This window comes from Zingiber officinale, chromosome 1A, assembly GCF_018446385.1.
Source record: "Zingiber officinale cultivar Zhangliang chromosome 1A, Zo_v1.1, whole genome shotgun sequence".
In the NCBI taxonomy this organism is placed as follows: domain Eukaryota; kingdom Viridiplantae; phylum Streptophyta; class Magnoliopsida; order Zingiberales; family Zingiberaceae; genus Zingiber; species Zingiber officinale.
Genome location: NC_055987.1, coordinates 87,594,217 through 87,607,138, shown reverse-complemented (window position 1 = coordinate 87,607,138; position 12,922 = coordinate 87,594,217). Strand labels below are relative to the sequence as shown.

At 36.8% G+C, this 12,922-nt stretch overlaps 1 protein-coding gene across 1 annotated transcript; it reads left to right on the top strand.

Moving 5' to 3' along the window:
• The first annotated feature begins 9,829 nt into the window (after positions 1 to 9,829).
• On the top strand, positions 9,830 to 10,989 carry LOC121999726 (integrin-linked protein kinase 1-like). Its single transcript, XM_042554370.1, has 6 exons — positions 9,830 to 9,876; positions 10,005 to 10,125; positions 10,398 to 10,474; positions 10,578 to 10,640; positions 10,753 to 10,875; positions 10,956 to 10,989. Exons 1-6 carry the CDS (start codon positions 9,860 to 9,862, stop codon positions 10,987 to 10,989), a joined length of 435 nt encoding a protein of 144 aa, XP_042410304.1. The 5' UTR covers positions 9,830 to 9,859.
• Positions 10,990 to 12,922: the final 1,933 nt, after the last annotated feature.

Here is a 12,922-nt window from a genome sequence, read left to right as displayed (position 1 = left end):
TGCACCCAGCATAATCTGAGTCAGAATATCCTATTAATTCAAACTCACTGGTCCTAGGATACCAGATTCCTACGTTTGTTGTTCCCTTAAGATATCTAAAAATCCTTTTGACTTGAGTCAAATGGGATTCTTTAGCACAGGTTTGGTATCTTGCAATCATACTAACTGCAAATAAGATATCAGGTCGGCTTGCAGTTAGGTAGAGTAGGCTGCCTATTGCACTTCTATAGTACTTCAGATCTACTGATTTTCCATTTGGGTCATTGTCTAAGATTGTGTTTACTGCCATGGGTGTTTTTATTTCTTTTGTATTTTCCATTCTGAATTTTTTAAGTAATTCTTTAGTGTATTTGTATTGATAAATATAATTTCCTTCATTTGTTTGTTTGATTTGTAATCCTAGGAAATAGGTCAATTTTCTTACTAAGCTCATTTCAAATTCTTGTTCCATTAGATTAATAAATTCTTCTAGAAAGTCTGAGTTAGTTGAACCAAATATTATATCATCTACATATATTTGTGCTATAAATATGTCGTTATTTAGTAATTTAACAAACAAGGTTGGATCAATTTGACCTTGGTTGAATCCTTTGGATGTTAAGTAAGATGTTAGCCTTTCATACCATGCCCTGGGTGCTTGTTTAAGTCCATATAATGCTTTCTTCAACTTAAAGACATAATCAGGGTGTTCTATATTTTCAAACCCAGGAGGTTGACTTACATACACTTCTTCTTTTATTAGTCCATTGAGAAAGGCTGACTTAACATCCATTTGATATAGTTTGAATCCCTTATGGGCTGCATAACTTAGTAACATTCTAATGGATTCTAGTCTGGCTACTGGGGCATAGGTCTCATCGTAGTCAAGTCCTTCAACTTGATTGAACCCTTTGGCAACTAGCCTAGCCTTATTCCTAGTAATTTCCCCAGTTTCACTTAATTTGTTTCTAAATACCCATTTTGTTTCTATTACTTTCTTATCTTTAGGTGGTGGCACTAGATCCCAAACTTCATTACGCTCAAATTGAGCTAGTTCTTCTTGCATAGCGATGATCCAAACTGGATCAAGTAGGGATTCAGCTACAGTTTTGGGTTCAATTTTTGAAATCAGGGATATTTGACTCAGGTTCCTAAAAGATGATCTGGTTTGAACCCTTAGGTCTGGGTCACTAATTATTTGATCAGTTGGATGGTTAGGATTTACTCTTATAGTTCTAGGGGGTTCATTTTCTTGAGTGTGTTCATCTTTTTCATAATCTAGGGATTGATTGGTTTCTTCAGAATTATTAATTTCAGTAGGTTGAAGTTGAGTTTGTCCTTGGGTTTCTTCAAATTTTACATTTGTGGTTTCCTCGATTTTTAGCGTAATTTTATTATATATTCTGTAACCCCTACTTTTTAGAGAATATCCTACAAAAATTTCATTTTCTACTTTAGAGGTGAATTTTCCTAAATGTTCTCTAGTATTTAGGATGAAGGCTGGACATCCAAATACTTTAAAATATTTTATGTTAGGTTATTTGTTATAAAATATTTCAAAGAAGGTTTTATTATGTCTTTTATTTAATGTTGTTCTATTTTGCACATAGCAGGCTATTGCCCAGAAATATTTAGGTAGGTTATATTCATTTAACATAGTTCTAGAGGCTTCTAGTAAGGTTCTATTTTTTCTTTCTACAATTCCATTTTGTTGGGGGGTTTTAGGACATGAAAATTCGTGATGGTAGCCATTTTCAAGACAGAATTTGTTAAAATTATGATTTTTAAATTCTCCCCCATTGTCACTCCTAATTCTTTTAATTTTAAGATCTTTTTCATTTTCAATTTGTTTGCAAAAGTTTGTAAAGATTTCAAAAGTTTCATCTTTATGTTTTAAGAATTTTACCCAAGTAAACCTAGAATAATCATCTATTATGACTAAACAGTATAAGTTTCCATTTATGGATTTGACTCCATGGGAGTCAAAAAGATCTAAGTGTAGAAGTTCTAATATTGAGTTGGTTTGTGGCTTATTTATTGGTTTGTGAGTGGATTTAGTTTGTTTACCTTGTTGACAGGCATTACATATGGTTGAATCTATGTTAGGTAATTTTGGTAAGCCTCTCACTAGTCCATTTAATTTGCTTATATTTCTAAAATTGGTGTGAGACATTCTTCTATGCCATAACCATGTTTCTTCTTTTTGTGTTAAATAACACTTAATGGAAGAAGTGGTTAAGTTGATGGCATAGATGTTGTCTTTTCTAAAACCTTTTAGGCTTATGGTAGGATTATCTAGATGTTTGATTAAACACTCTGTGAATAGAAATTTAACCTTATACCTAGTATCACATAATTGACTTATACTCAGAAGATTATATTTAAAATTTTCAACAAGTAAAACATTTGTAATTATAAAGTCTATTTTTAATTCAATATTACCTATACCAATTACCTTGAGTTTGCCGTTGTTTCCAAAGGTAACTGTTCCTAAGCTTTTGTAAGTGAGTTGAGTGAACTTGGTGTGATCTCCAGTCATATGTTTGGAGCAACCACTGTCCAAAATCCACTTGGTTTCCTACAGTAAGTAGGATTTAAAGTTAGTCTTTTTATTTTTGAGCAGGCATTATTTAAGTTAATTTTAAGTTTAAAATTAAAGTTTTGACATTAATTTTTATGTTTGAAATTGAAATTTTGAAATTAATTTTTAAGTTTAAAATTAAAATTTTGAAATTAATTTTTAAGTTTAAAATTAAAATTTGAAATTAATTTTTAAGTTTAAAATTAAAATTTTGAAATTAATTTTTAAGTTTAAAATTAAAATTTTGAAATTAATTTTAATTAAACAAATTTAAGCCTTATTCATCTCACCCGATCTATATTGTCAATCAGGGAATCCTATGATTTTGTGAGATAAAATTGGATTTTTAATTATGGAGTTTTGGTTTAACTTGTGTTAGGTTCAGATTTAGCTTTGGTCTCCACAAATAGGCAATCTTCGGATAAACTTCTAAGCTTGGTGAGTCACATGGATGTCATTAGTAGTAACCAACCTTTCAAGGTTTTCCGAATAGTCCTATCCACGGAGCTTAGTACTAAATCTTGGTCTAACTGGTTAGGATTCATTTATTTGGTCAGTTCCACTTGGCCAAATGCACCAGATCGAAACCATATCTTTCTAGACATGCGATGCCCAAGCTTCCCTAACGTACTATCATCAAAAAACTTCACCAGTACCATGATTCAAGTTAAACTTGGTCTCTTTTTAACTAATCCTAATTACCCTGCCGGGTTAGTTAATTTTGGAGGTGCCAGCTATTCTTGAGCCTCCCCCTGAATTATTGACCTTTAATTTAAATTTTCGTTTTAGGTTTGTGTCTGTTTCTTTTATCTGGTTTAATCGAGTTTATATAATATACTTTTTCTTAGGTATATAATATTGATTAAGTCCTACTTGCGTGGTCAGACACGCTTTTGGAACCTAAGCTTGATTAGTTTATTTGTATTGAGTTATTAATGACTTATGTCAAATACCGGAAAATATGCGAATATTAATAAGGGAATTTTTCGGAATTTTTGGAAATTTTTCGAGAATTTTTCAGAGCTCGTATGGACGAGTTAACGGGGATCGGAACAGGGTCTGGAAAAGCCTGTTTAGGCTACCCCATTTAAATGAGGAAAAGTTGAATTTCTAAATTCCTTTTTCTTTATTTATTTTTCTTTTCTTTTCTTTGTCTCGCCGTTCTCTCTTTTCTCCCCGACGCCGCCCGAGCCTTCTCCTTCTCCTTGCCCTGCCCTAATCGGCGCCGCAACAGCCGCCGCTGAGACCTTAATTCCTCTGCTGCCATCACAGCGCCACCGTGGACCATTCGGTGCCCTAGCCACCCGGCGCCGCCCGACCACCTTCTTCTCTTCTCCTTTCCTCTGCCCTCGGCTCCGACGCCACTGCCGACCACTGTCTTGTTCCTTGTTTGAGCAGCCGGCGATCGCAGGGATCTTCCTCACCAGTGTCGTGCCCTAGATTATGATCTGTGATTTTAGAGGGTATTCGGTTGCTTCGACGCGAACTTGTAGCAACCTCCATTGGTTTGCAGTAGCCGGCAGCCTGATCCGACAACAAATCCATCCAGCAGTTGCTAAGAAATCAAGGTAAAATACTTGGTTTTTGGTTTTGTTGTGGAGTATTTTTAGTCCAGCAGACATTCTGTGTCCTGCAGCCACGATCCTTGTTGTTGATCAATAGGAGGCAGTGAATTGAGGTGAGGTGTAGAAAATGGATTTCGTAATTAGGTTTATATTATGTGTTAACTAGGGTTTGCCCTATTTTAAGTGTTAAAGATTTTTATTTAGCTATTTCATTTGGATATTAGCTAAATAAAAATGTATCTATTGGTGATACAAGACTTTGATTTGAGACGGTGTCTCGATGGGTATCTCGATTAGCGTATTGGACCATTTCGATTTGGAGGCGGGTACTTTTGACTTATGTCATTTGATATGCTTAGTAATTAAATTAACATGTTGCATTAATTGTGTTTCTTATCTGTTTCGGTTAATCACTACCCAAATCTTACATGCTTGATTGATTGATTGGGTTTTGCATCTCAGGTATATTTTACCTGTTTATACATGCTTATAGGGGTAGTGATATGTCATGCTTGTCCATGTTCAGGACCTAGGTTTTATACCTTCTGTATACCTTTGGATTGTTTTGGATTCGTTGACCTTTGATGTATTTATATATATATGTGGATTAGGTCAGGATATTCTTGTGGTTAGTGCCATGCACCATTTGCATGATTGCATGCTGTGCGATAGTCCGCTCCATTATTGTTGAGCACATTACATGGATCTGCACACACCACCACTCATGGGTTAGTGGTCGATTCGGGAAGAGTGTGTTGCAGGACTGATAGGCACCGTTGGTCCGCTCATGGTAGTGTGACAGCGTGCTATCCGACAGGATTCCTCCCGTCTTTGAGTGGGAGTTGAGGCATTCGCCCCCATCTATGGTTTGGGGTAGGAGGATAGGTGTACTCCGACGGCATCCCGTCCACCGGTCACTCATCGGGAGTAGTGACGACAGAGTGCAGTTATCACCCCTACCCACTCGGCCTCACTTTTGTATGAGATGATCGATTGGCGTCGTGACCAGACGCATCATTGGCATCATATGCATGATGCATTTATTGTTTGTGTTTGTGTTTGCTGTATTTACTGCATATTGTTTGGATACCTATGTTTGACATGCATCAGGATTTCCTTATCCCTCGGACTGTTTGACTGGTTAGTACAATATTCTCCTGTTTATTTCAGATGCATTCTTATCTTTCTTATCAGAACGCATGATTAGTGCTAGGTGTTGTTTCTTTACTTTGCATATCAACTGTACGAGTGTTGGACTCACCCGCCTCCATTGTTGTTATTTTCAGGTTGATGCTGTCGAGGGAGTTCCAGTCGTTAGTCCCCACTGCACGTAGTGCTACTCCGCTGTTGGTTTTTGAGTTGTTGTTTCATTTTAGCTTTTCGCTATCAGACTTTGTTTTAGTTTTGTTTTGGACTTACATATGGATATTGTATGGAATCTTTCCGTTGGATGGACTTTTAGTATGATTTGGATTTACTCTACTACATGCCTGCCTGGACGGCAGAAGAGGTAAGAAAAATCGGATTTGGGCTTTACGAGTGTAGTTGAGTAGGGTTGATTTCGAGTCAGAGTATTACTATGTTGTTTATTTTATTAACTGCGTGGTTGTGACAGCCAGAGGCTGAATACATATATAAACTGCGTGGTGATTGATTTTATTTACTGTTATTATTCCAGCCGCCTGTGGCTGAGGTATTTGTGAGATGTAGAAAAGTTTCAGATTGTCCACCGTACAGGGGAGATGCTGCCGAAATTTTCTCGGACAGGGACTCCTCTGGGGCGTGACAACTTAAAAGTTTTATTTGAGTTCGACTTGTATCCGAGTCCGGTTTTATTATAACATGCTTTTTGATTGTTCAGGATTAAGTCAAGATTTTTTGATCTTGTTGTAAATTTTTCTAGCATTTCTTTTAAATTGTTAATATCATTTTTTAATGATAAATTCTCCTCCTCAAGTGTTAGATCTTGAGTTGGATTTGAATTTTTGATTTGTTCCTTGAGGTTTTGATTTTCCTCAAGAAGTTATTTGTTTTCATTTTCTATTTTAATTAATTTACTATTTAAACAGGAAATAATTCTAAAAATTTTTTTGTTTAAATTAAAATATACCTCATTCGGGCCTTCGGAAACGAGTACGGACTCGTGGCTTGTTTCGGGTTCAGACCCGTCTGCTTTCAACTTCGCGGGCCATCAGTGCGAGGTGGCTCTGATGTTTCTGCTCTTCTTCCTCCGATTCGTCCGAGGAGTCGTCCCACATTGCTTTGAGGGCCTTCTTTTTGGTTGGCTTCGGTTTGTCGAACTTCAGTTTTGGGCATTCGTTCTTGTAGTGTCCCTTTTTATTGCAGCCGAAGCAAGTCACGTTCTTTTGTTCTGAGGGAGAACTGATCTTTGAAGGTCCTTTTTGCTGAAGCTCCTTTTTCTCCTGGTGAACATTTTTCTTACCAAGTTCACCAGGTGTTCTTCATCTTCGGAGTCTTGGTCGGAATCTTCTTCATATTCAGGCTTGCTCTTCTTTTCTTTGGAGGAACCTGCAAATAAAGCTATGCCCTTCTCGGCTCCAGCATTAGTTTGTTCATGTAATTCTAATTCACAGAAAAGCTCGTCTAATTTTAACTTAGAAAGATTTTTAGAAATTTTGTAGGCATCTACGATTGATGCCCACAAACTATTACGTGGAAAAGCATTTAATGCGTACCTTATTAAGTCTCTATTTTCCATCTGGTGGCCTATCGCATGAAGCCCGTTGAGGATGTCCTTGATCCTCGCGTGGAGCTGATTCGCCGTTTCACCTTCCTGTATTTTTATATTAAGAATTTTATTTAAAAGCAGGTCTCGTTTTGTTACCTTGGCGTCGCTCGTTCCCTCGTGCAGCTCGATCAATTTGTCCCACAGCTCTTTAGCGTTTTTGTGTGGACCAACTCTGTTCAGTTCTTCTCTTGTTAATCCGCACTGTAGAGTGTTGATCGCTTTATTTTCTGTTGACGCCTTTTTCTTCAAATCTGCTGTCCAGTCTTCAGGATCCAGTATATTCCCGGAGCTGTTCGCTGGAATTTTATAGGGTCTCGTAACGCTCATCCACTGGTCGAAGTATGTTTTGAGGTAAACCTCCATGTGCTTCTTCCAGTACGGAAAATCGTCCCCGTTGAAGAGTGGAGGTCGTACTCTGCTGAATCCTTCTGTCTGAGACATTTTAGTCCTGCGCACAGAAGAAAGAAAAGAAAAACAAAAATCCCAAGACTTGGTCTTGGATTAGTAGTGCAGAAGAAGAAAAATAATATAAGTATCTAAATTGGTGTTGCACCAATTTAGATTTAATTGCAATGAAAAAATTCAAAGCGTAATAATACTAAATTAATCGAAAAAGAAGAAAGAAAATTTCACCCCCTGTCTGATTGGTGGTTGCACCAAATCAGAGCGGTACTGCTCGATACCACTTGTTGGATCGTGAAACGTTGATAGAGGAGTTAAGCGCAGCGGAATAATAAAAACTTAGGCAAACTGAACAAGGTGTTTTTTACTTCGTTCGGAGCCTGTGACGACTCCTACTCGAAGGCCCGTACTCCTTGAGTACTTTCGTTGGGCAATTCACTAGCAATTCGAAATACTATTACAAATTAAGGTACAGAAATGCTAATGGAAATAAAGTGATACCGACAAGAAAATTAACCAAAGAAGAAGGAGCACTTTGTCGGGGCTTTGTTAGCGTCGCAGGAGCGTAGAGCAGCAGAGCAAGCAGTCGAAGAGTTCTCAGTTGTTTTTGAAGCTCCACCCCTGGGGCTTCTTTTATATGCTGCTCCGGGCGCCTAGATCCCTTCCGGGCGCCCTGGTGCGACGTGGCAGGTCTAATCAGCGAACTCCACGTGGCGACGACTCGGCCTGGATAAAATTCACCTCCGGGCACCCGGATCCCTTCCGGGCGCCCGAACCTCCTATTTCCAGAAACTTCCTTTCCTACAAAACAGAGTAAGTCCGAGGCAAATATATATTCTGCAAAACAGATTGTTAGCACAACTAAAGTAATATGATTTAAAAAGAAAAGAGTATGACTTAGATTCCGTCTTTCCGAGACCGGAATCTAGTCACGATCTCGACTTAGATATCCGAAATGGATCAAAGCCGGATTGACGCCTAATGTTCCCTTCCTGGGAACGTGTCCTCGCAGTCACTCCCCTCCAGTGACTTACCTCACTTACCTGCCAGACGTCCGGTCAGCCCGTCGACCCGTCTGGACTTCGTGCCAGCTATCCGGTCAGCCCGTCGACCTAGCTGGGCTTCGTGCCTAAGCGTCCGGTCAGCCCGTCGACCCACTTGGACTTCGTGCCAGCTATCTGGTCAGCCTGTCGACCTAGCTGGGCTTCGTGCCAGACATCCGGTCAGCCCGTCGACCTGTCTGGACTTATCCTGCACACTCGATCAGAGTGTTAGATCAACAATAAACCTAACTTAACCTATTTGTCATTCATCAAAACCTGGGTTAAATCGTTAGTGCTAACCGCACCAACAATTTGTTCCTTTCCATCTTAGTCGTGAGCAACTGTTTATAATTTATGGAGAACCACTATGTGAAAATAGACATTAGACTTCGCCACTGTTTACTTCGGCAATCAGCTATTGCGAAGTAATATATAATAATCAACTTCGATAATAAATTTGATGCAGTAAATACAATTTTATACTTCATAGGTTTAAAAACATGGGCCTCACTTCTAATTTTATTTGACTTTTTACTTCATAATATATATTTGGAGAAGTAATAAATTATGAAATAAATTTTATATAAATAATTGGTGAAGTAATAAGTTAAATAGATTAATATTGGTGCTATAGTTGCTTAAAAGTTGAATTGGTTTATTATAAGGAATTTGCACCGAACCCTAAACATTAGATCTGCACTTTACTTCTCCCGTTTTCTCTTCATCGCTTTCTCCCCGACGTGCGACGGCCACTCGTCGCGATTTCTCCCTGACGCACGACAGCCACTCGACACCAGCCTTCTCCTTCGTGCCCCTCCCCCCGATGGCTACCTCCTCCTTCGGCGTTTCTCCTCGACGCGAGACGACAACTTCTCCTTCGACATTTTCTCCTTGACGCCGAGAGTCACCCGACACTAGGTTTCTTCCTTTTCGATCAGTAAAATTTCTATCAGTAAAATTTCTAACTCGATAAATTTTAACTTATTGATAATTTGTGGCCATACCAGTAAACAAAGAGGTCGATCGAAAGTCACCCCTCGTTTCCCTCCATTAGAGGCCGTAGCTTTTAGCTCTGTTTTGAAATCCATGTTCAAAAGTAATCCTTCTGTTGTTGAACTGCCTGAACGGAGATAGAGAAATGTCTCCTCTGCAACTCGAATCATTGACTTTCCTTCATTCCATTCTCAATTGATCAGTGAGAGTTACAACTTACTGTTTTGTGCTCACTTATTTACCCCTCATCTCGATACTTTTCATATGGAGGCAATGAAATACATGGCATGGGTTACTCCAACCTGCTCTCTGACATATTTATTCTCGTTCATCTTTAATGAACAAATTCTATCTATTTTGCTAAACAAATGTCCTTGGTTTGTATTGCTTAATTTACTAAACAATAGTATTTGCCTAAATTGATTTAGTGGTATTTGTCTTTCTAAACATTCCTTTTATAAATTTATTTTTCAGGGCACATTTCTGTTAGCAACATGGCGTGGAATTTAAGTTGCTATTAAAATGTTTGGTGAAGAAGTCATGACCAATGAGGATAAAGTGTGGGTTGGTCCTATATTACTTGGTGAAATTTCTGTTTGCTAAAATTATAATGTTTTGTGGCCTGTGGGGATATTAGTATCTTGGTTTCTTGAGATACATATATAGTTTTCAATTAGATTTTTTTTCTACAGGAGTGCGTTTATTGATGAGCTTGCCTTACTTCAAAAAATAAGGCATCCAAATGTAGTGCAGTTCCTGGGAGCTGTTACTCAAAGTAGTCCAATGATGATTGTCACCGAGTATTTACCAAAGGTTTTTTCTCGACCTTCATAAATATTATTCTTGGTATTGGGAGTATATGTCATATTAAACTATCTAATAGTAGTTTTTACTTCAATCTACTATGGCACTTTATCTTATGCCCTTCTGGTGCTAGGCCATGCTGTCTAACTGTGCCGTGATAATTGACTATGTTTGGTTTTTGCAGTTATTTTCAACCTCTCTTATTCTGTGTTTTTTGAGTGTTTGGCGTGACAAACTTTCCTTATCAATTTAGTTCAATTCTTTGCTAATGCAATATGCAGGGTGATCTTCGTGCTTATTTGAATAAGAAGCGCCCAAGTCAGAGGATGGCGATCAAGTTTGCACTTGATATTGCTAGGTGGATTAGTAATAAAGAATGAATTAAGTCTAAATTATCATTCTTGTTAAGTTAATAGTTCGACTCTTTTCTGTTATCTAATATGTGACTAAGCAAATTTCAGAGGCATGAATTACTTGCATGAGCATAAACCAGAAGCCATCATTCACCGTGATCTTGAGCCATCGTGAGTGATTGCATAGTTTTGTCTTTTCTTTCATTATACACAGAGTTCAGCTTATGTTATCATGTTGGTTTTTAATTTAAATAAGATTTCATTTGATCTATTGATTTATCAGAAATATCTTGCAGGATGATTCTGGACATCTAAAAGTAGCAGACTTTGGAATTAGCAAGATGTTAAAAATGACAAAAACTGTAAGGGAGGATAAGCCTTTAACTTCTCTAGACACCGCATTTGAGTACAATTATGCATCTATACTCTATTATCTCATTTAGTGTTTTTGTTTTGGCTTACTTTGCTTTTCATTTCCTTGAATAGGCGGATACATTGCCCCAGAGGTCCTCCGCAATGAAGAGTATGATACCAAAGTGGGTGTGTTTTCTTTTTATTTAATTCTGCAGGAGGTAAAATTGTTTGCCCTTTCATTCATTTGTTTATTTATTTGAAAACAAAAAACTTGGCCGTGAAACAACATGAAAATGTGATGACGTACACCACAATACTATCAGAAGGAGACCCAAATATATTGATTCATCATGTTCCACTTGGGGAAGGGAATTTCAAGGTATCTATTAATGTTGTCATAGATGAAGGAGCAGAGCTCCCAATCCCAATTCGGTCTGGACCAACAATCGTCAATGATGCTGTTGGAGCAATTGTTGCTTGGCCTAAAGAGTTGATAATTTTACCAACGAAAAAGGTATTTTTAAATCTTAATTATCATTTGAATACTCATATGAATATTTTAAATTATTGTAGAAGAATGTGCAACCATAATCATTTCCTCTATTGGATATTCATGGTCATCAGAACAAGTACAAGGAAATTGAAAAAACATTATCGATGGCATGTAAGTATATCTATTTATATGTTGTCAAATTGATGCCGGAAGATGAGAGTATACACATAGAATTTGATGAAGTTATGTTTGGATGTCCTAAAAGTGTATGGTTGCTAAGAGAAGATATCTTGTGTTTTATGGAGATGAAAGAGATAGGTGCTAGGCAAATTTTGGTTTACATGGGGTATGTTATGTCTTAAATACAATATTTGTTCAAATGTTGTGCTTTGTTTGCAATATTTATTCACATATTTTTGTTTGGTTTACATGGGGTATATTTAGATTTGTCATTACTTTATCATTACCTTGCAATTATCTTGCAGTTACCCTTACAAATACTTGAAGAAAGAAAATAGAGCTGAGTATGTTTCATTTGTGGATCCTGGTCACATACCAACATGTGGTGTGGACAAAGAAGGCAGTAAATTATCACAACATATTGCTGAGCAGTTGAGAGCATCAAACAGAGATAGTATCTGCTTCATTCCATACAACACTGGGTAAGATTTTAATTATTTATAAATTCCTACTACATACTAGTCAATGTTATATTTTCATTTATCCATGTACCATTGGATTCTGACTACAATTAATAAAGATAAAAATATGATATATTTATTTGACTCTTTGAGTAATAGGAACCGAGATCAAGCTTGGCAAACTATTGTGACCAAGTAGGTAGTAGATTATGTTGATTGTGAATATATACATTAAATTCATTAGAGGTTGAAAAAATAATTTTCTATTTTTTACAATGTAGTCGGATCAAGTTATATAATGCATCAAGTGGTATTTCAAAAGGATCTGGTTTTAAACAATTGACGGTACGTATTGTGACTATGTATTTAGACATCAGTTAATAATTCTTATTATTTGGATTATAACTTATTGATGACATTTTCAATTTGATTAGGGTAATCTAAAGCAAAAAGGTGGTATTGAATGTGGATATTGTATAATGCGATACATGAAAGAGATAGTCTTGGATGAATATCCCCAATTGGAGATGAAGGTGAATTTCTTCTTTATAAAATATCTTCTTTATGAAATATTGAATCATTTTACATTGACTCTTAAACTTCTATTTATGTTTCAGTTTGCAACATAAAAACAAGCAGTATTACAATCAATCTCAGTATGCTGAAGTCAGAAGTGAATGGAGCGGATTCGTCTACTTCTATATAGGTGCTTAAGTGTAGGCTGTGATATAAATTTTGGATTTATTTAGAGATTTATGGATACAAAAACTTTTGGGTTATGGTTAAACGTGTCTTTTATGAATACACTTTTGGGTTGTATTTGATACATATTTATGATATATTTGTTTAATTTTGATAGTGAAAAATATTGTGTGATCATATACTCTTTTGGTCAATTAAAATTATATTGTAGTAAAATATTATCAATTACTTCGATGGTACGAATAAATGATGGAGTAATACAA

What these genes read in the sequence shown, in the direction of transcription:
- LOC121999726 (XM_042554370.1), top strand. An exon ending in TTTGCACTTGATATTGCTAG is followed by an intron (nt 10,475 to 10,577) that starts GTGGATTAGTAA and finishes AGCAAATTTCAG; the next exon opens with AGGCATGAATTACTTGCATG. An exon ending in TCTCTAGACACCGCATTTGA is followed by an intron (nt 10,876 to 10,955) that starts GTACAATTATGC and finishes TTCCTTGAATAG; the next exon opens with GCGGATACATTGCCCCAGAG.